This window comes from Etheostoma cragini, chromosome 13, assembly GCF_013103735.1.
Source record: "Etheostoma cragini isolate CJK2018 chromosome 13, CSU_Ecrag_1.0, whole genome shotgun sequence".
Lineage (NCBI taxonomy): Eukaryota > Metazoa > Chordata > Actinopteri > Perciformes > Percidae > Etheostoma > Etheostoma cragini.
In genome coordinates, this window is record NC_048419.1 from 11,569,109 (window position 1) to 11,591,979 (window position 22,871).

The 22,871-nt window shown below is 40.1% G+C and overlaps 2 protein-coding genes across 2 annotated transcripts in view; one reads left to right on the forward strand and one right to left on the reverse strand.

Moving 5' to 3' along the window:
* The first annotated feature begins 1,799 nt into the window (after positions 1 to 1,799).
* On the forward strand, positions 1,800 to 12,575 carry wdr44 (WD repeat domain 44). Its single transcript, XM_034891053.1, has 20 exons — positions 1,800 to 2,360; positions 3,352 to 3,385; positions 4,355 to 4,423; positions 4,752 to 5,370; positions 5,858 to 5,997; positions 6,085 to 6,180; positions 6,315 to 6,451; positions 7,460 to 7,543; positions 7,645 to 7,751; positions 8,422 to 8,573; positions 8,688 to 8,826; positions 8,935 to 8,996; positions 9,155 to 9,271; positions 9,357 to 9,479; positions 9,577 to 9,768; positions 9,893 to 9,994; positions 10,105 to 10,220; positions 10,344 to 10,471; positions 10,578 to 10,712; positions 10,801 to 12,575. Exons 1-20 carry the CDS (start codon positions 2,284 to 2,286, stop codon positions 10,887 to 10,889), a joined length of 2,718 nt encoding a protein of 905 aa, XP_034746944.1. The 5' UTR covers positions 1,800 to 2,283; the 3' UTR covers positions 10,890 to 12,575.
* The window catches only part of zgc:163098 (uncharacterized protein LOC100037380 homolog), a 13,641-nt gene continuing 2,624 nt past the window's right edge, over positions 11,855 to 22,871 (reverse strand). The window contains exons 3-24 of the mRNA XM_034891054.1: positions 22,654 to 22,765; positions 22,119 to 22,228; positions 21,875 to 21,942; positions 21,689 to 21,789; positions 21,533 to 21,597; positions 21,287 to 21,452; positions 20,953 to 21,152; positions 19,443 to 19,486; positions 18,002 to 18,106; positions 17,849 to 17,915; positions 17,437 to 17,609; positions 17,188 to 17,350; positions 17,007 to 17,086; positions 16,833 to 16,920; positions 16,622 to 16,750; positions 16,259 to 16,448; positions 15,942 to 16,022; positions 14,116 to 14,179; positions 13,857 to 13,992; positions 13,336 to 13,446; positions 12,323 to 12,501; positions 11,855 to 12,231 (exon numbers count right to left, since the gene is read on the reverse strand). Coding sequence (XP_034746945.1) covers positions 12,111 to 12,231; positions 12,323 to 12,501; positions 13,336 to 13,446; positions 13,857 to 13,992; positions 14,116 to 14,179; positions 15,942 to 16,022; positions 16,259 to 16,448; positions 16,622 to 16,750; positions 16,833 to 16,920; positions 17,007 to 17,086; positions 17,188 to 17,350; positions 17,437 to 17,609; positions 17,849 to 17,915; positions 18,002 to 18,106; positions 19,443 to 19,486; positions 20,953 to 21,152; positions 21,287 to 21,452; positions 21,533 to 21,597; positions 21,689 to 21,789; positions 21,875 to 21,942; positions 22,119 to 22,228; positions 22,654 to 22,765 — 2,553 coding nt within the window. The 3' untranslated portion in view covers positions 11,855 to 12,110. The remainder of the gene's footprint in view (positions 12,232 to 12,322; positions 12,502 to 13,335; positions 13,447 to 13,856; positions 13,993 to 14,115; positions 14,180 to 15,941; positions 16,023 to 16,258; positions 16,449 to 16,621; positions 16,751 to 16,832; positions 16,921 to 17,006; positions 17,087 to 17,187; positions 17,351 to 17,436; positions 17,610 to 17,848; positions 17,916 to 18,001; positions 18,107 to 19,442; positions 19,487 to 20,952; positions 21,153 to 21,286; positions 21,453 to 21,532; positions 21,598 to 21,688; positions 21,790 to 21,874; positions 21,943 to 22,118; positions 22,229 to 22,653; positions 22,766 to 22,871) is intronic.

The window sequence follows — 22,871 nt, forward strand, 5'->3', positions numbered from 1 at the left end:
ACACACACACACACACACACACACACACACACACACACACACACACACACACACACACACACACTTCCTCTTTATCTCAACACTCTTCCTCAACAAAGCAGGCTTCATAGAGCCCCAGCGATAGGTGTTAAATCTATCACTAAAAGTGACCCCTTTCACACACTGTAGTTATTAGATTCATTGTTTGTTTGTTTTTAAATGTGGCTTTAATGATACAGGGGAAAGGTGTGACATTTTCTTAATAATGGCTGATATTTCACTTTGACTGATGTTTATGGCCATAGAAGTTTCAAGATCCTTAGACTACCCTAATCTCAGCATATTGTTGTTGTGATTAATTTAATTTAAAAGATGAAGAAAAGGCAGACAAAAGTCAACCCTGTATTTGAAAACCTCCTATAAAGTGAATTGTTTGAAGCCTGATTAAAAAAACAACCTTGTGATCCAAACAGCATTGTGAGTTGGGGGTTTAGTTACTGACATTTAAACATGCCTAAGGTTAATGAAATAGTTTAAAGCACAACATTGATTATTTTGCAATTCATATTCATTCCATGCTTGATAATATTAATGTAACTACAGTCTACAATATGACAAAAACAAATGAATATGCATTCATTAAAATGCTCTAAGGCTCTTTCAATAATCCCTCCTCCGTCACCTTTTTGTTCTCTCCAATCAACAATTAAATTGCAAGCTCATTATTAATCAACTGATGCATTGATCTGGAACAAAGAGCACTTTGGAACAGACTTCAAATCCAATGGTAATTTTAAAGTAGCCTTGGCTACTCTACTCTAATGCTTGCCTATGCTATGTGTGAATGAATGGGACCTGCAGCTGCTAATTTATGTGCATGTTTTCCCAATCAATTCTCACCCCATGAGTTGCACTGACTGTTAAATAAGCATGAAATATACAGTACCATGTAATTATATTTTCTAGCATAATTAAAGATTCCCAAACGTATTCCAGAATCAGTTTGTAGACATCATTTTCAATTTTATTACTGTGAATGGCTCCGTGTTACCAGGGGCACACAGAAGCAGAATAAAGCTGTTTAGTGTTAAGTATGCAGTGTCTTTTGAAGGCAGAATGTGAACTATGTGACAAGCTTTAATGTACATGGACATGGAGCCTGGCAGGGAAGGAGGCCATGTTTGAACTTTGAAATAAATATTGATACATGACCAGTGCAAGGTCCAAGAAAAATGTTATGCTACACAGTGAGGAACCCAATATAATCAATTGAGCGGGATTTTGAGGTATGGAGTAGGGGATAAAAGTGGATTAAGGAAGGTACAGAATACATAATAATGAATAGATAGATCAAGGAATTAATGATAGCCTACTGATATAAGTCAGTTTTAGCACATCATACACATTTGTATGTCAGCCAAGTAACAAGAAATTGCACTGCAGAAATGTCAAAGATTAGTTTGTGATCATGTACGTGTTAATTAGACAGACTGTCCACCAGAGAGCACTGACAAGTTCACAAGAGTAAAATGTTCTGGTCAGTAGCCTATATATCTTTGCCACGTTTTTTGTGATTTCTTCTTCTTCTTCTTTCTTATAGTATATGTTGGTTTCTGTCTCGAATCCCAATAGATTTAGTGATGATCGAGACCGCACTGATAAACTAATCCTTCAATGTTGCTTTACAAGCCTTTGCATCTCCATGGGCTGTATAAGAACTGTCATTAACTGTCATTTGACAGCCTATCCCTGTTTTTAAATAAGTCCAATAGTGGGCAGTAATAGCAATGTCAAATTCAGTACTGACTGTGATTTCAGTGAAGTAGAAGAAGAAAGCGCCTGGGCCCCGCCCTTTGACTCACCTCGCTAAGATGTATTTTTTTGTATAACTGATTTGTTTATGATGCGGATCTGGCTCCGGGTATATTGACAGCTAATCTTATGCTGTTGTAAATATGCGTTTTTTGGTTTTTGCTTTCATAGATTATACTTTGCTGTGAACGAGACATATTTATAAGAGGGTAGAACGCTAGTTAGCAGTAGGCGTTGGTAAGCCCGTACGACCAGATTACATTTGTTAGCCTAGCATTTTGCTAGTATACTGTATACGTTAACGTTACAGTTATGGCGTGACGTTGGACAGGAAAGTGGTGGACGACTCCTGGGCCAAGCCTTTTAAATTATAACATAAACAAAGAGAAAGCCGTATATATATGTGTGTAACACTTCCATTCGCAGGTTAGGCTTTTAAAGAGCTGCCTGGCGACTAAGTTGGACTAGCAAGTGCGCTAAATTCATGTTAGCATGGCGTCAGATACAAGTGACACCGAGGAATTCTATGATGCTCCTGAGGACGTTAATTTCACGCCATCTCCCAACGTGTAAGGAAACACATTTTGATTATATTACTGCAAATAAGAGTGACGAATGTGCCATATGTTATAAGCATTTAGCTTACTTAGCAATGACAGTTGACTAACATTTGCAAAAATGGTCATTTGTTTATACAGCGCTAAACTAACGGAGCTGCTTTAGAGAGTCTCGAGTCGGCTGCAAATTACTGTCCAATCTGTTTTGGATTCAAACTGTTAAACTGTGTTGTGAAGTTTACGTTACGTTACTTTAGTTTACCAGCTGTCAGCTGTTAGTGCAGGGAGAGTCAACCCCAACACTCAGGTCACATGATGTTTTTCCTGACATAAAGTCGAAATTTTAATTTCAAAACATCGTTTATTAAAACACAAAAAAGATACTGCTGGCTGTCGTTGTGGGTGCTTTGGGGGTTTGGCTGGTGAGAGCAACGACTGAACTCAAGATTAACCAGGAAACAATGCCATGTTTCAAAAAATAATGTTAGGAAATGCTTTCAATTTATGAGGAATTTTAAGAAACTACACCAATATTAAACCATTTCTCTTTGAAGTTAGTTAATATAAATTGTGGAGTCCACCATGTAAATATCTATTCAGTGGATTAGTCACCTATGTCACAATATTAATCACGTTAATTCTTTTAGAAACCACCTGTATCTAGCTACTCTTTTTTTTTATTTTTATTTTTAAGTACTGATAGAGTTTAGAAACCAAATTTTTGAAGATTATGGCAGTATCTGGTTGCTGTTATCAGTACAGTCTATGGAATTCATCAAGTTATGTTCCCTAAACATTCAGCCCATCTCCACAAAGTTTGTTTAAAGACAGAAGAAGTCTGAAAATCTGATTTCTTTTTGGGATAAAAGAGTTATAATTCATACTGTAATTGAACTAATCAAGTTAAAAGATACAATAATAACACATTTTGGTTTTTGATCTTGTTTTTTAGATATTGACTTTCATTGCCTTTTTAAACTGTATCCCTTTTTTTGTTTTTTAGGTCACCTGCCAAGTTTGTCATTCCTTCACCTCAGGTATGTTTATAGAAGCCCAGTCACTGTTTAAACAAGGCACTATCTGCTGAGTTGCTATCAGAATACATTTTTAAAGTGAAGTTTGAAAGTTACCAACCCTTAAAATTAAACTAGAGGTACTCTGAAGTAGCAAATACATAGAGTTGTGACTGAATGTCTTAAGGTAGTTTTGTTACTTGTTGTTTTAGACAAATAGATTACTTCTGATTGTAAGCGGTTTCTATTTAGCAAAATTACTACCTATTTGTTTACTTGCTAGTTAAAATTGCTATTGGAACTGAACTCTACTAAAACAGCACACTGTTCTAACAAGTGTTGACCTATCTAGAGGTGACTGCTTTGTTTATAGTAATTCATCATGAAATTACACCTACCAGTGACTTTATTTTAAGATATTGATACTTTGTGTGAAAACATTAACCCAGGCTGTTTAGCAATGATTCATGTCTGCAAATACTCAACCCTTTGCCATGATCTCTGCCTTCTACGATGGTTAGCCGGCTTCTTCTTCCTGACATCTAGGAACATGTAAATTCAATTTAAATGAATTATCTGGCCTTGGTGCTCTGCCTGCCCTTCCCACGCAGACAGTTACAACTGAAATTCAAATTACGTTTGCTACTAACAAGACATTGAAGTGTTGATTCTGCTGCAAGGGGAAATTGCATCATAGAACAGTGTTTCATGCATGGATAACATCAGCATGGCTTTAGAGTCAGTCACGGAGATTACCCTCATGGCAAGATGTCTGCATCATATGGAAAAACGTAGCTGGATGAAAGAATGTGCTCATGAAACATGTATTTCTTTAGTTAGGTGCCAATACTCTACAACTGTTTTTTCAGCCTGGATGTGTTTTATGAGTCTTGATGTAAATCAAACATGGCATGTGACCTGTTATTTTTTGGTGTGTATGTAGGTAAAATTGTGTTTAAAAAAAATAATTGTGTTTCTAAACCGCTTTCACAGAGATCAGATGCACAAGATGTGAGCTGCCGAGTGGCCACATCTGTGACTCCGCAAGATGATTCTCTACTGGTATGGTTTTCTCTATTATCGCAAACAAGATGACTGATAAAATGGAAGTTCATCAGTGGAGTTTCATCATATTTTTATTTTGTAAAAAAAGTGTAAGTTACTGTGGATTTCATAGATATGTGTATGATAGTATGTTTTAGACATGCCATATTGTGCAGTGTGTTATGTGGCTATTACTTAGGTTTTGAATTCTTGTTTTGTGGTAACTATTGTGAAAAGAAATGAGAGATAAAAAGTGGATGTGCAGACAATAACATATTTTATTTGTAGGCAACTTGCATCATAGTTGCTGTATTGTCAAATAAACAAACTGTTCTCTTCCTTGTAGATCATTGATAGCATCATTGAGGAGAGTCAAAAGGGAAGTGGTGGTGATGTTGGAGAAGTGGCTCAGCTGTTAGATCAGTTACATGTTGATGTAAGAGCAGAGCCAGAACCTGTGCAAGAGAATAATGATCAGGAAGTTCCTGTGGAGCTAGCAGCGCCAGCTGTCCAACCTCAGCTTGTTGAGAGGCCCGAGGATCCACAGGAAAGTGCAGCAACAAATGGAGCATGCTCAATACCTGTCCCTGAACCCACAGGTCTCCCGGGGCCATCAGCTGGGTCACAGGAAGGTGTTCAGCCCCCAGACATCACAAGCACTGTAGGACTGGGTCAGCCTGTTGGGGCTGTTGTGGTTGCAGAAGGGGAGCAGGAGCAGAGACCTGCAGATATCTTAGACCAGGTCCCATTCACGGACACGCAGGCTGACTCAGACTCCTCTGGGCCTTTGAAACCCCCACGGCAATTCACAGTGGAACCAGACATTGTAGCAAGCACCAAGAAGCCTCCTCCCTCACGCCCACCCCCTCCCAGCGGAGGTCCTCCACCTAGACCGCCGCCACCGTCTTGGCAGAGTCTACCTTCCAAGAAGTCCCAGGAGTGTCTGAGGCCGAGGTCACTGGAAGGTAGAGACAACAGTTCAGTTACCAGCAACGAAGTTTGATGAATGCTACGTTGATCCTAAATGTTGAGTTAAACTTTTGAGACATTGTGAATTAGTAAGTACTTTGTCAGCTATGAAGTTCAGCCCTCCGAGTGATATTTTCTGGTGATGCTGTTATCTCACATCCTGTGTAGAAGACAACCTTTATTTTATCGCTGTTCTGACAATGATCTTTGAAAGCGATTTAGTAATCTTTTGGTTTACAAAAGGGAAACGTGTTAAATGCTACCAGTATACTCAAGTTTCTTCAAACATGTATTTGAAAGAATGAAATAACAGGTCTTAGCATCCCATCCTTTTATATTTGAAAAAAAAAAAGGGATCTTGGCAAAATGTCTTTCTTGATTGTTTTTCTTAATTACCCACAAGCTACTGCATTCAAATACAGCAGATAGAATAGTTCACTAGTTCTTAGATTAAGTGTTGTGTTGTGTTGTATGATTATCCAGTGTCTGCAGTCAGCGGTGATGTCCTGGAGCCTTCTGGCCTGGTGTCTCCCAGCAGCACAGTGAGGAGTCTAACTAAAGACCTGCAGCATTCCTTGGATCTGGCCAGCGCCACCAGTGGGGACAAAGTCGTGACAGCACAGGTCAGTGAGGGTCAAAAGTTAAACTACACGTGGTGTAGCAGCTCGACTATCTATAGCATCATTGATTGCTTTGTTGTTGTTTTGTAGGAAAACGAGGATGAACACGCTTCATCTCAGAGTGGAGGACAAACTCCAGGTCCTCAGCGTCCACGTTCCAACTCTGGTAGAGAACTGACAGATGAGGTTAGAGTCGCTCAGTTTTTTTTTTATTACCTTTTTTCAGCTTGAATCCAAGCCATAACCCAACCTCTTGCACATTCTTTCCACTTACCTTCTATGCACCAAATAAGTACTTATATGTTATCTTAAAAAAAAAGGAAATCCTGGCCAGTGTGATGATCAAGAATTTGGACACTGGGGAAGAGATCCCTTTAATCCAGGCGGAAGAGAAGCTTCCTGCGGGGATTAACCCCCTTACTCTGCACATCATGAGGAGGACCAAGGAGTACATTACGTAAGCAGGAAATGATTTTTCTGTTTTAGCTACAGTATTGTTAAATGTGATGTGCACACAGAGCCAGTATGGTATCGGTTAGAGGTCTTCACAGGTCCAAAAATGTCTTCTCGAACCCCAAAAGACCCAGATATGTACTACCCAAAACCAAACCGGGCCTGCCTGTTACTTAAAAGCTGGGACCCAGACCCATGCAGAACTGAGAAGTATCTGACTTGGGAGACGCAGGCCCGATTGGCACCAATTTCACATCCATGCTTTTCTGTTATTCCTCTCTTGCTGATTAAAACACCACTCATTCTTTTAGCGTAAAAGTCCACTTGCTCACTGTCATGGTGACAGATTGCAAACAAGGATCTGATTAGAATCAGCTTTGCAGTTTCATTGCATCTATTGCATAATAAAAATAGCCCCAACTATTTGCTCTTTTGAAAAACAAAAACTATTGCTTATTGTCACTGCAGCTAATGTTACCGTTGCTAATTTGCTATTGTGTGCTCTGCGAGTCTGACCTCTCCTCTCAGTGACCACACACACACGCACACACACTCGGGTCATAGGGGTTTCGATGGACCCGTGAAGACCACAATATCTGTATCTGTGTTTTTTGAGGAACCCAGTGTGTTTTGAAGACACACAAGTGGTGCTTTGTCCAGAACTACAACATATGCAATCAAGCTGAGCTTTGTCCAGTACTACAACATAATCACTCAAGTGGTGCTTTTTCCAGTAATACAACATATGCACACAAAAAAATAGAAGAATATTTTGAACAAACTTCATCATCAAAGCAAACTACTAGTAAAACGTTTTTTACCTAGCAAGGGTATGGGCTTGTTGCTGTGGGAACATTGCCAATGTTGGCAGTGGTACATTTGACAGGTATATTTGCATGTAACATTTTCCCACTGAGAAAAGCCTCTTTTTTTTTTTTTTAAAGCCTAATCATGTAAAAACAAATTTTACATTTTCTAGAGGAAGTTGATCTGTTATATTTTTTCCTCCCAGGAATGATGGCGCACAGTCAGATGACGATGACAAGGCTCAGGCTCCACTGGCAGACACAGATGGCGGAAAACTAAAACAGAAAACGTGAGGGACTTCTTCTAGCCAGTCGCTGGAATTTATTTTCTTCCCTTCTCACCACCTGATCATATATAGACTATAAAATGTTGTTCCTTATTTCTAAACAGAACCCAGTTTAAAAAGTTCCTGGGCAAGTCGGTGAAGAAGGCCAAGCATCTTGCTGAGGAATATGGAGAGAAGGCCGTCAACAAAGTGAAAAGTGTGCGTGATGAAGGTAAAACAACACGAGTTTAAAGCGTTTTTGCAGATTTTTGGGAAAACACTTGAAATGTAACTTATTTATATTTTGGGTAAATTGTTAATATACAGCTTTAAATGAGATTTTTTGAAATATGTTATACTGTTCCCAGAACTAACATAACACAAACATTACAAAGTCATTTTCCTGAAAGGGTGCTTAGTTTTTGTTTTGTTTTTTTAAATAAGTAAAAATACTAAAAAAATGCAGTGAAGAAAAGATTTGTCATTTCTAAATGAATGTGGGCACTGAGGATCTTATATTACAAACATAGGAGCAGTCAAGTATACGCACGACTGAATCCTCAAACCCAACAAATCAATAACATCCACACACTTTGTTAGATAAGGCTGCAGATCATTTTGCTTAGTAAACTATATGTATCTACATATGTATCTACATGTTTTTACTACATGGGTATTTATCAAACTGTTTTGACATAGCTCCCCGTGCATGGGATCTGGAACAAGCACTACATAATCATGAAAATGGAAAGCGCTAATATGGAACATTTGTTAAATATCGCCAACTAAATGCTGCTGCGAAGGTATACGCTGATTTGAAAGGATTTGCCAATGCCACCACATGCTTATTTAAAACTAATGTTGCTGCTAAGGGTTTGCTAACCTTAGCTGTGTGTGCTCAGTGTTCCATACAGATCAGGACGACCCGTCGTCGAGTGACGATGAGGGCATGCCTTACACCAGGCCGGCCAAGTTCAAGGCAGCACACAGCTTCAAGGGTCCCTTTGACTTTGATCAGATTAAGGTTGTACAGGACCTGAGTGGGGAGCACACGGTAAGATGCTCTTAGTTTTTCTTTCAACTGTTATTTATTTCTTTTTGTTTGTTATCCATGTTTAAGAGAAGATGTGCACCAGTGAATGCTCGTATCACAGCTTCTTTTCCTCAGGGGGCCGTTTGGACGATGAAGTTCTCTCACTGTGGGAGGCTGCTGGCGACAGCGGGCCAAGATAACGTGGTTCGCATCTGGGTCTTAAAGAGTGCCTTCGACTACTTCAATAACATGAGATTAAAGTACAACACTGAAGGTAACCTCTTCACCATCTCCGATTCGGTCGTTGGATGATGATTGTTTCAATTTAGATGCTTAGCAAGACTCTTTTTTTTTTTCTTTTTTTTTTGCTTGGCTTCTCCAGGTCGAGTTTCACCTTCTCCTTCTCAGGAAAGTTTATGCTCCTCTAAATCTGACGATCCCGGAGTGAGTGAAATTAATAATACCTTTTGATTTGTGGTGTTGCCCGGCGTTTCCAGAAAATATTAGATCTGGTTATTTTTAAGCTATTTTAGTCATAGTGAGAATATTGCAATGTTGTTTTAAAGTCTTGAGACTACTAAAAGGTTGTACTCTTGTCATAGGCAAATTGTGCTCCAGAGGACCCAGACACAGAAGACAGGAATGCCCCTTTCCGTCAGGTCCCCTTCTGCAAGTATAAAGGCCATACGGCGGATCTATTGGACTTGTCCTGGTCTAAGGTGGGTCTCAATACCCTGTCTTTATCCATCTCACTCTGTCCACTTTTTATTTCTCCTCTTACTTTTTTCCATTTTTGTTATCCAGAACTTCTTCCTCCTCTCCTCTTCAATGGATAAAACGGTCAGATTGTGGCACATATCCAGGAGAGAGTGTCTCTGCTGCTTTCAGCACATTGACTTTGTCACAGCCATTGCTTTTCATCCCAGAGTAAGTTAAGCCTTAAGTCTCTCAGCACAAATCTACACATTTAGTCTTTTTGTCCCCAGGGCTGTATTTAGAATAACATTTGCTTTTTGTTTCCCAGGATGACAGATACTTTTTAAGTGGCTCTCTGGATGGAAAGCTACGCCTCTGGAACATTCCTGACAAGAAGGTGGCCCTGTGGAATGAGGTGGACGGCCAAACACGCCTCATCACGGCCGCTAACTTCTGCCAAAATGGAAAGTATGCGGTCATCGGCACCTACGATGGTCGATGCATCTTCTATGACACAGAGGTATCCAGCTGCAATACCTTTTTTTTGTTGCTAATGCAATTTTTTCATTACGTCCTTATTATCCATTTTTTTGTCATGGATTCCTTCCAGGTTAAATGTATTTTTCTGTTTGCCCATTCCTTAGCGTCTAAAATACCACACTCAAATTCATGTGAGGTCGACCAGAGGCAGGAACAAAGTTGGCCGTAAAATCACTGGTATTGAACCTCTACCTGGAGAGAATAAGGTGACATCTGATCTCCGTTCCAAATACACCTACAATATGTGGGATGTCCCTATAACGATGCATGTCAGTCCCACTTGTTGAATGAAAAATTCCCTCTCCCCCCTCAATAGATTTTGGTGACCTCAAATGATTCCCGCATTCGCCTTTACGACCTGAGGGACTTGTCTTTATCTATGAAATACAAAGGTTATGTCAACAGCAGCAGCCAGATCAAGGCGAGCTTCAGGTGAGGACTTTTCATCTGGTTTTGACTTGAGCATTTTGAACTAGCAGCCGTAACAATTGAGTCTTTGTACAAGTTGTACATATGGCACTGCACCTTGAATCACTGTGGGATTACATTCTACAGTCATGACTACTCCTTCATAGTCAGTGGCTCAGAGGATAAGTACGTGTACATCTGGAGCACTTACCACGACCTGAGCAAATTCACATCCGTACGACGGGACCGCAATGACTTCTGGGAAGGAATTAAAGGTAGCTGTTGAATGACAAACACGTTTTTAATGAAGCTACCTGTCGAATTAGTGGGTTCCCCTTAGTGTGTGATTGAACTGACAATTAATCTTTAATTATTTTTCAGCACACAATGCAGTGGTCACCTCAGCCATTTTTGCACCGCACCCAGGCCTTATTGTTCCTCAAGAAGCTGGAGCAGACAAACCAGAAGCAGAGTGCAAGAGCCTGGACTCCACAGACTCTGAAACAATACCCTCAGGTATGTTTGCTTAAATTCATTCCTGGACAGATTTCATGACATCAACACCGTCATTTCAGTGCTATAAAATAAGTGTTGTCCTTTGCAGGAGCCCTAAAGACAGATCACACAGAGGTTCTGCTCTCTGCCGACTTCACTGGAGCCATCAAGGTTTTCATCAATGTAAAAAAGTACTGAGCACGTCAGAGGTTGCCAGCTCCCCCCACTCAGAGCCTGTCAGACGGAGAGCAGTCCTAAAGATGAAGGACAGCCTGTCAGGCGCCATCTGACGTCCCCTTATGGTTATTGCTCCGAGACAAAGAGCTGCCTGTAGCTTTGTTGAGAGAACACGGACCCCAAAGTGGAAGATGAGAGAACGGGCTGTACAATACAGACAGGGTGTGATTCCCTGTCACATTTCTATTTTTTATCTTTAATACCATGCAACTGTGAACGGTTTGGCATTAGAAAAACCAACAAAAAAAACAGCCAGAAAAGCCAAGTGTGTGTGGTCTGTTCAGATATCTGCTAATTCACAGCTGTATGGTCAAGACTGAGTATAGCTCAAAGGCTGTAACAGTATGCGCACCTTACTAATTTCTTTTGCTCCCACATTTCAGAAAATATAAGTGAAAGATGCCTCCCTAATCTTAGTCTCAGAATTTAATGTGGCATGTAAAGCGATGTAGCCATTTGTCTTGAAAGCAAGGTGGTTGGAAATTATTTGTGCCTACAAAACCTAGATCGCTTTTCTAAATTCAACGTCTCAAGCTTTCCTCTAAAATATATCAAACATTTCAGTGGATGACAGCAAATCTCCAGTACAGGAAATCTGTATATGTTTATTAATTATTAGGGCTGGGTATCTTACATTTGTCAAACAATACTAGCTCTTAATTACTTTTGATAAATTGTTTTGTTTAATGAAAGCACATTTCATTATAAAACTCAAATTGTAAATTGAGTGTGTAACATTGCATACTTGCTGCTTTTGTAAACCAAACCAAATGATGCTCTATTAATTTCCCTTAATAAAAGTCCACACAAACATGCTTCTTGATAACCTTTTTTTAACCTTGGAAAAAGCCAATGCCAAAAATTTAGTAGACTAACAGTAAAAATATATTCGATACCTGGCCCTACCAATCACGTCCTCCACACACTCATCTCCAACAGTGATTTATTCAGTCAGAACTTTGCAGCAACATTCTGGTTATCATTTTAAAAACAAAACATTAAAACAAAAATATATATAATTAGTTACAGTGTTCAAACTTCATCATACAAAAGAGTGCTGAATCTTGCATGTAGTGTAAGTTGGGACCAAGACAACAGACAGTCTGTTTAAGGAGCGCTGCTTTGTTGAAGCCACAGACACCAGCAGTTATGTAGTGATGGATGACGAGGTCCAGAGCTGAGTCAGTGTTTGCTCTTTTTTGCCTTCTTGTGGGAGCGATGCGGCGACCGTGACCTAGACTTCCCCGCCTTCCGGTCTGGAGACGGGGATCGGGAACGCTTCGACCATTTGGGAGACCTTGTCCTGTTAAAAGGGTTGAACATATAACAGATTGACTAAAAGAAAAACAATCGGGATGAATACATTGGCAACAAAAACATGTCATAACACTTGCTTTAAAGGAGAGATGCTTCTCGATTTTCGGGTCTGGTCATCGGGATCTTTACTCCATCCTCGTCTTCTGGCCCCGTCTTCACTTCTTTTGCTCTTATCTTTGTCCCTTCTGTCCTCCTTTGACTTGTCTTTAGACTTTGATGTCGATCTCTCATTCTTTTCTTCATCTTTTTTAAACTCCTGTAGTAGACAGGGTAAAACATCCCAATGAAGTCAGATATAGGCTTGTATGTCTGCCTGTTGAGACTCAAAAATACGATACGGAACTGGCTTGTAACCCCCTCGTTCTCGCGTAAAGGGTTCTTTATGAGGGGGAGCTGTTTGGGCAATGTCGGACCAGGTTGACACGTGCTAGACTGTTCCAACTTCAGTAATTTCAGACCTGCAGATGTAACGTTATACCAGTACATATCAACATTGACACCTATTTTTCTAGATGCTGTTTTCTCTGTGTGGAGAAAAATAATACTGTCATAAAATGCACATAATACTTGGAGCAGTGTAAACTGTTCTCACTCAATTATTCAACAGAGAGATGGGTTCCAGAAAACAAACCATCAACTTTACATGTTTAACTTGAAAAAAGAACACCGCGACATGCAAACAGTAACTGTAGCTCGACTTTCCTACCCTGTATATGGTGCCGTTGCACTAAATATGCAGATCTGAAACTGCTAACGTTAATCCTTTTGGCTCTGCAGTTGCACATAAGCTGTCTGGTTGTGAGTGCTTTGCATAAGTAACACTGTTTTTTTTTTACTGTGCCAATTGACTAATTTCAAGGTCTAATTTTGATGTACTAATAGCAAGCACTTTTGTAAATTTTGCCCCATCTTGTTCTTGAGTAAAGAAAAATTTCTATTACACATCAGTGGTGCTTGCCTTTATTGCTTTAGAGACCCTTTACTGCAGGATAAACACTGGATGTAAATAATAACTGCCTTAATAACTCAGGACTTATCTAAGGGTAAAATTGAAGATGCAATATGAATTAAGAAGTGTCCGGGAGCCCACCTTCTCTTGCAGTTTGTTCCTGTAGTGCTCCACTTGTTGTTGTATGCTCATTCCAGTCTTCCTCGGCCTCTTGCCAGATTCCAACTCATCTTGAATCTTCATAACCTTTACCTGTGTCAAGACACATCTAATCAGTTCTGCATTTTTACTAACTATAATTTGACGTATTTTCAAACGGATGAAGATGTTACTGTAGGGAGGAAGCAAACTATAGAGTCAAATGTAAATTGGTGTGTAAGGGAATTAAAATATGCTAATACAGCTGCTATGGCTAACTGTTCTATTTAACAAGTGATGATAAATAACAAACAAAAAAAATCATCATTTAAATAATCCTATTCTTTCTAAATTAAATACAGTGTATCGATTACTATTTTTTGTGATTAACAGAATATTCAGGTGGACAAGGCATGAAGTCTGACTTTAATAAAATAATACAGGACAACCACATTGTGTCTATAAAAGCAAATGCACTGTTCAGCAAATCTTGCTATTTATGTCATTGTTTTATGTACACTTGCCTCCAGCTCTCTCAACCTTTTCCTCTTGCTCTCAGACATCTGAAAACTTGTGAGGGAGCTCTGGAAGTCTGACGAACTGCCAGAGTCCTCACTACTGTCGCTGTCTGAGTCTTCAACTCCATCCTGCGAGTTGACACTGTCAGGGAGAAGAAAACAATACATCTCTTCACCATTTGACATTTTATGTACAATGTGTATGCTTCTCGCGTGTATACAATGTAGACAGATGGTGCACTGATGCCAACCACAGAGGACTTACCTTACATTCACTTTATCGTCACTGTTATGCTCCACCACCATGTCCCACTTGGACTCAGTTTTGGCTTAGAGAGAAAGGAGGAAGATGAGCAGGATCATAGGGGGGGGGGATTAATATACAGGTGAAAAAAAATTCAAAAAAAAATTGAATATTGTGAAAAGGTTAATGTGTGAAGGGTTAATATTTTAGGCTCAAAGTGTCCCACTAATGAGCTTTTTTAATTCAAAACACCCACAAAACGTTCCTGAGGCTTTAAATGGTCTCTTGGTCTGGTTCAGTAGAATTAACAACCATAGGGAAGACCGCTGACCTGACACTTAGTAGAAAACCATCACTGAAACCCTCCACAAGAAGGGAAAGCCTCAAAAGGTGATTGCAAAAGAAGTTAGATGTTCTCAAAATGCTGTATCAAAGCACATAATACAAAATTAAGTGGAAGGGAAATGTGTGGGTGGGAAAAAAGGTGCAAAAGCAGCAGGGACGAGCGCAGCCTGGAGAGCATTGTCAGGAAAAGGCCATCCTGGACATGGGCTTCAAATGTGGCGTTTCTCTTGTCAAGCGGCTTCTGAACAACAAACAACGTCAGAAGCGTCTCACCTGGGCTAAATAAAAGAAGAAAAAAAGGACTTTTGCTCGGTGCTCCAAAAGTCTTTTCTGATGAGAGCAAATTTTGCATCTCATTTGGAAACCAATGTCCCAGAGTCTGGAGGAAGAATGCAGAGGCACACAATCCAAGATGCTTGAACTAGATCCGATACCAGTATCGGTACCGCCTCTGTTACTGCCTAAAAGGCTGGTAATGGGAAGTACTGGAGTTTATGCATCCAATCCCACGTAATAAAGCCATAAAGCACTTCAAGCTTCATGGACATGCTGACTTTATTTCCCAGCAGGACTTGGCACCTGCCCACACTGCCAATGCCAAAAGTACCAAAACCTGATTCAATGACCATGGGATTACTGGTCTTGTTTGGCCAGCAAACTATCGTGACCTTAAGCTCATAGAGAATCTATGGGACATTGCCAAGAGAAAGATGAGAGACATGAGACCGAACGATGCAGAAGAACTAAAGGCTGCTACTGAAGCATCCAGATCTTCCATAACACCTCAGCAGTACCAAAGGTGTCCATGCTATGCCGCATTGGAGCAGTAATTCATGCATAAGGGGTCCAAACCAAGTACTGAGTACATATGCATGACTATACTTTTCAGAGATTTGTAGTTGTATTAAGAGGTTCTGTCTTCATATTATGAATAGGTTAACATGGTATAATTTTCAAAAAACACCATATTTTTGTTGTACTGTCCATCGCTGCAGCTCCTCTTTTCACCTTGGGTGTTGAGCTCTCTGTTTTAGCCACAGAGTGAGACATCTCACTTCTGTTTCATCTTTGTTCAGAGTCCCATGCGCAGTACCCAGTTAAGCTCTGCTAGCTAGTATGCCACGCTAGCAGCTAGGTATTATAACAGTTGTTAGGAAGTGACTGGACTACACTAGAGCTGTTTGGAGCAGTTTGTGAACATTGTTTCCTGTTGGAGATGTTCCTTTGGGGGGGGGACTTTGGGCTTTTTCACTTTGTAAAACTATAACGTGCACAAAAAAGATATACAAGACCATAATGGAAAGGGGAAAAGCCAAAAAGCAAACTAGGAGCACTTTAAAATCCTTCTTCTTTTTTTTTTAGTACTAGTACTAAAACATTAGTTTTTAGTAATGCATTAGTTTCTACTTTTAAGTTGAATTACTGAAATAAATAAACTTTTGCACAATATTCTTAATCTTTCGAGTTTCACCTGTAAATAAATGCATCTTGACCTGCATTACCTTGAGAAAATATCCCAGCATCACCCGTCGTCTCCCACTTGGATAAAGGCACTCTGGAGAGAGGAACGTTACTCTCCTCCACTAAGGAAAAAAACGAGACACCTGGGTCAGGACAAGTACAGGTATTTAATGAAGTGTCTGACTTTCTTAAACTTCTGTACTTGCATGCCCTGTTTAATGGAGATCAGAGTGCACGCTCAGCTACAGACGACAACCCACGAGAGGGTGGATTGATTGCGTATGGATCCAACACACTTGAGCGGGAAAATGGTGGACTTCTGGTTTAAAGACATGCTTTTGATACATGGTGGACTCACAGGGCATTCCATCAATGTCGTCAATAGCAACTCCTAAGGGAACACCGTCTATGTCATCAACAGGGACTCCATCTAGAGGGTCCCAGCCTAAGGGGCAGCCATCAAGGTCATCCACAGGAGCTCTGTGTAAAGGTAACCCATCGATGGGTGGCCTGTCCATTGGCGCACCATCCACACAGAAGGGGGCTTCCTGCAAGGAGACAAGCAAGTGCACAAACATTTGGATTGTTCATGTCCAAATATGTGTTGAAACAACTTCTTTGGTTGAAATATTTCTCAACATAAACAGCTGTTTGATTTGTTGAAATGCTGTTGGAAAAAAGGTAATAACGTCTGCAATGAGCAGATAAATATTCCGCTTACCTTTACTTTCTCTGTGGATTCCTCCACTGCTTTTGCGAAGCCCAGAAAGATGTTTTGAAGGTGGATTAGATAAGGCTCCGGGTATATGGCCCAGTCCTCCCATGCTCTAAAACAACTCATGACCTTTTGCTGTGGAGGTAGGAAATGCAATTTTTTTTTCTTCAATTTTTGGTAACTGTCCTTGTGTGAGGCAGAGGACATGCGTTATTACCTTAAACTGTTCTGCCTGCAGCCTGGCTTGTATGTTTTTATGCGCCGCATTAAGGTCTCCAAATATCTGTGTTAGCTTTGTTTCAAAACTGAAAAGACAGGGACACTTTAAAACGGTCACACAGAAGAAAAGATGATAAAAGTCTTGAAGTTAAATTAGGGGAAAGTATCTTACTATTTACGATAATAGGATGCACTGGCCACTTTGGCACACGAGTTGTGCAATATGTCTGACACAAGGTACAATCTGGCAATCTGTGGGAATGAGGACAAAAAAAGAATACACGTGAAATCACCTTCACATATACATTCTGTGCAATCTAATTTATACAGAGGGTTAAAGGAAGCAAACTAGCCTTCTTCTGAAGGGGCGTCTGAAGCAGGGAAAAAGATTCCGTGATGTGTCCCACTACTTCCTCTGCTGCATCTGCTCGCTGAAGACAGAACAGCATGGCATTGCCAATATCTTCTCTGCCCGGCGTGAGCTCTTTGAGCAAAGTCTCTAGCCTCTGTCTGTGCCTGAATGGTATTTACAGGAGACGTCTCATTTCATTCAACTTAAGTTACAGTACATACATAAATGCCATTATGCCTGCTAGACATACTCAGCTCGGAGCTGCCCTTTCTTCAACTCTTCCTCAGGGGAAGCATCCTCCTCCACCACCTCTTCCCTATCTTCCCCTCTCTGGGAGTAGTTGTTTATGATAGGGGGTCTCCACATGGAGCCTCCCCGGAACATACGAAAATCTGCGGTCCTCCACTCCGTTGGGGACTGTCCCTGTGGTAAAGGTGACGGTGAAATACATAGAAGGTCACATACAGATACACCATAGTCTCATTTTCATAATAAGTTGGAGTATTCAAATTAGCATGACTCCAGCAGCTATTCCCCAATAAAAAGAGACTCACACGTCAGTTTGTATTAGCATTATTATTATTAGTGTAGAACAGTTTTTAGTTATTCCGGATATACCTCCTCGACGTTTTTAAAAACAAGGCTGTGTTGTAAATACATACCTGGAGGATGGAGAACAGTTTCCAGCGATAGTATACATGATCTTGGCTTTTGTTGTCAAAAAGGAACCTGAGACAATAACAAATGAGCTAATTCAATATGTACCCTAAGGTCACTTATGAGACCAACACGGGGCCAGGTGCAGAATTACTTACTTGTAGTCTGGATTGCTTTTCTCCTTGTTCATAATTATGGCTTCAAACACAGGGCCTTCACGCACCACAAACTCTATCATCCTGTGAATGAGGAATAATAGATTCCTGTGTGGAGGAAGAGGGAAAGGAGTGTATCAGACCAGGGTTTGCACTCTGTCTGTCAGTCACAGCATGAGATCTCTAACACCTCTTTACACTGAGCTAGTGGCCCATAAAAACTGCAGGCTAAGCGTCAGCTTGAATGCAGTTGACCGCTAACAGTGTTGTTCCATGTCATAGCTTTCACTATTTAAAAAATATTGACCTTAAAAAGGTGACAGCCCCTGGGACATTACACTGTGCAAAACTGCATAGTCACCGCTCTCTGGACAACACATACTTTACTTTAACATTCCTGGGTCACTGTGTCCATGAAAGGGGTGAAAGAAATCACACAAATCACAATATATTTTCATGAACACTGACTTTGATTTTAAGATAAGTAAGCCCCAATCCAAAGTTTAAGTTAAGTCATTTTAACTTAATTGTTGAGATGATTCCAACATAATCACATGAAAATTTAAAGGCCAGTTTTTACTGCAAGTATGTAATGAAAAGTACTCAGCTCCAAAATTCCTGCATGGTTGGTATTTATTTGTAAGATCACAGAATTGAGGATATTTTCCTTAGATGCAATGATTTCAAAATGTTTACCTTCAGACAATAACTGAAAAAAAACACATTCTATACATCAGTCAGCATCAATGTGACAACATTTGTGCAGTCAGCTACATAGAGAAGTTACTGTAGATTGGGGCTTCAGGCCTGAAACCTCTCTGAACTGGAGTGTTAACGTACAGTGTTCATGCAGTGTTACCTGATCTTGTGTCAGATCTACCACTGCAGTTAGACCTTCATATGACTAGCTACTCTAACCTGAAGCAGGCACTAGCATGAAGCTACATCACCTGACTTGGGTTAATATTAAATCTATCTGCCTTCTAGCTGTATCGGTCTGCAGTGTCTCAGCCTACCCATGGGAAACCCAGGGCTCAAAGATGTTGGTATAAATCAATGGCTCTAACAGTCATTTACAATGTCTACTGCTTTCATTTTTCACAATATTAAACACTAACATTATGATGGGAACATTATGAATTATCTAAGGTATTTTAACAAACTAGAAGTAGAAACTACAAGTGTCTAAAAAGAAATACTAATTGCATTCACTGTATGTAATTCTGAGGCCATCGGGACCTTAGGCATCTACAATAAGTTTGTCAAAATGTCCACTAATGTGTTGCAACACTCCAAAGACTTATGGTTGGTTACCATGTCCTATATGTCAGATACATTAACAGCTCTTAGGACTGGAACCTCCTGCCTGAAAGAACATGTATGGGTCCTACATCACTTTTGTTATAACAGCTGGTCAGACGGCGTAACGTGTGAGTGTGTGTACCTTTCGGTCGGGATAACCACTTTGACTACGGCTTCGGACAGAGTCTGTTTGTGAAGTCAAATCAAATAGTGAAAATATTAAAAAGTGAGTACTTGTACAGATGCAGACACTGCAGGATACATACAGCATAGAAAACGACGATAGCATTCATAGTCAGTGAAATGAGGGGAGGGTGACACATCTTGAGTAAATAATTATAAAAGGCTCAACTGGGTCAATTCATCTCAACGGTTCATATTAACATTTTGTATACACAGTCAAAATGTTATGTTACTTAGAATATGTGAATTTCTATACCCTTGCATCCTGTAATATGGAACTGCACAGACAAGGTGAGGTTACATGAATTAACAAACATGCATAATAACAGGTCTGGGTGTGGGTAAGGGCACTGGCGGCAGAGTTTTAGACATTCTGGAGCCTGTTCAGGGATTTGCTGGAGACCCCAGACAGGACTCCACTGCAGTATATATAGCTATAGTTATAATAAACTTATAATAGTTATAATATGCATATATTAGTCCTGTCAGTTAAACGTGTTATTAACGGCGTTAACGCAAACTCATTTTAACGGCGTCAATTTTTATATCAGGAGATTAATGTTCTTTTTGGCCTAGCAGACTTTGTAGTTTTTTTCACATGCTGTTTCAAAAACAACACCACCAAACCGGATCTAGCTAGACTGGAAACAAAACAACAGGCACGCCGCACACACTTGTTTGGGCTTGCGAGCCAGCCAAAGAGTAGTAACATTACATTTTGAGTGGATGGCGAGCGCAAGGCGCTGAAGTGGATGCCAATAAGATTCTGAATGGAAAGTTGACTTTTTTAAAGTTGCCAAATGGTTCCATTGATAAGACCAAAGGGATCTGTGTGTTTTGTTGTTGTGAACTGAGCTATCATCGCAGCACGTCCAGTCTGAAATAACACTTAATGGCCAAGCACAAAGCTAATGCCAATTCTCTGCCCCCTTGTCAAAGTGTTTTCACCCTTTTATTGATGAACAGTGTTACATTGTGTGAAATATTATTTGCTCCAAGTGAGAATGCTATGTGTGAAACTCAACACTACAGTAGGCTATATGACAATGTTGTTTTCAATTTAAAAAAAAAAAACATTTGCACAAAGCAAGCCGATCCACATTGCCACGTTGATAAGAGCATTCAAATGGAAAAAAAAATAATGGGGCAAAAAGAAAATGTTTGACAGCACTAGCACACACACACACACACACACACACACACACACACACACACACACACACACACACACACACACACACACACACACACACATAATATTACGGCCAAATGATACATTTTTAAGTATCATCTTCCCTTCATTTTAACATTTGTGTACATACTGTAATTCCTATTCTAGTACACCACCATCCCAATGCAGCTAACAGTAACACCCCTTACTTATTTGACAGCTTGTAGTACCTAGTGAAACACACATTACAGAGAAAATATGGCCATGCATACACCCCAGAAAACAGAGACAATTTTACCTTGTCAAGCTCTCCTTTGGACATGCCCAGCGGCTTGGTGAAGTCATTGCGGAAGCGATCCCTTGGCTGAGCATTGAAAGGCAGACCCGATGGGGGTGGCGGTGTGGCCCTCACCCCCACCGGTGTGTAGAGAGGCTGAGGTGGAATGCGAGCTGGTTTACCCCACCCCAGCTTCATTTCCAACCCCATAATCACTTTACCTAGAATACAAAACATGATCACATTCGCGTGGAACATAACCATACACCCGGAGCAATGGGGGAATGGGTATTACAGTATATAAACCAGCCATTGCAGTGTGTAAATCAAACCTATTCTTAAGAGGCAACTGTACCATCAAGTGAAGCCAAGGCTCTCTCTGCATCTTTCCGTGTCATGAAAGCCACAAAGGCTCTGTTGGAGGTCCTGCAGCGCTCCTCGTCTGTTCGGGGCCACATAATCTTCACACTGGCTAGGGGACCATACTTACCAAACTCTTTGCAGAGAATCTCCTCGTTCATCTGGAAAACGATAAAAATGTACGATGCGAAATGTACAACAATGCTGTGCTAAGCCGATCAAAGTCAGTGTGCTCTTTTACCTTTGGGCTAATGCAGCTAATGTAGAGGTTAGTGGTGGTTGGCACTGTTAGGTCATCATATAATGCTGTGGAGAAAAAGCAGGACTGAGGTTAGCATGATTTGGAGGTTAGCAATTTTCAACTAATACAACTCTTACTTTGAAGAAGAATTCTTACATGACCGTCCTGATAATGGTGTGTCAAGATCTCCAAATCCTCCACCACCACCAGAGTCATTTTTCTTCTTTTTATATCTTTCTTCTCGCTCTTCTTGTATTCTGCGTTTTTTTTAAACAAAAAAATAGGCTAACAGATGCCAAACATATCATATCTCATTGACCTGATTTGCAAACAAAGACTTACAGTTTAAGTTCTTCTTTGAAGAGTTCAAGATTACTCTTCTTCTTTTCTTCTGTCTTTCTTTTAAATGCCTGTCGATCAAACAGGCAGTCATTGGGGTTATTATTACATTAACTGATTGTACAATTGCACTGACCAAACTGCAAGGTCATGAGCAACCTTTAAAGATTAATGTAAATAGTATGTTTGCATATACACTTAATTAAAAAAAGTATGCAATTAAACAAACATCAGAGACAAAACTTACAGACTTCTTGCTTTCACTGGATGATACTGGTGAGACATGCTGGGACACGGGGACAAACTTTGTAGCAGGTCGATACAGCTTACTTTTGGTGTCCTCTGCGGCTTCCTCCTCTGCAAAAAGTTGTCAAAGCATAACAATGACTATCCATAGGTTTAAACACTTTAATTTAGGCAATTTTAAGTTTGATATGTAAACATGGCGTAAGTTATTGGTCAGTCCTGCTGCTGTGTTTGCAGATGTCAAAGGATTTATTATCTGTAGCAGTAAGTTGAAAAACTCTTTATTATTGTGAAGGAATTTTATTAATCCATTCAAAAGACATAAGCCCTGAAAAATTATAATGGTGAACTTTTACTTCTGAGTCAGCCTGATATTCTTTAATAATTGCCTTCAACTTCATGTCCAGGTAATTTGGTTTAACATTATTTGAACAGATAACTCTGGATTCATCTTTTGTCCAGACAAAAAACATAGGAACTGAATTGCGATGTAGCTGCTAGATTCAAAGTCCTGCCATGAAGTCCTAGCTGCTGACCTTTAGTTGCATTCACGATACCCCCACGGACAAAGGTTTTCACTGCGCTTTTCTTGCTGCTTTCAAAAGACGCCAAAAATTCTTCAAAAACCTCCGCTGCTTTTTCTTCCTCCTAGAAAGTAACACAGAAAAAGGCACAATACATGTACAGTGGGTACGGAAAGTATTCAGACCCCTTTAAATTTTTCACTCTTTGTTTCATTGCAGCCTTTTTCCAA

Coding starts and splice junctions, on each gene's coding strand:
- wdr44 (XM_034891053.1), top strand. CDS start 2,284: ATGGCGTCAGATACAAGTGACACCGAGGAATTCTATGATGCTCCTGAG. Junction 3,386..4,354: donor TTGTCATTCCTTCACCTCAG/GTATGTTTATAG, acceptor CCGCTTTCACAG/AGATCAGATGCACAAGATGT. Junction 8,574..8,687: donor ACCTGAGTGGGGAGCACACG/GTAAGATGCTCT, acceptor TCTTTTCCTCAG/GGGGCCGTTTGGACGATGAA.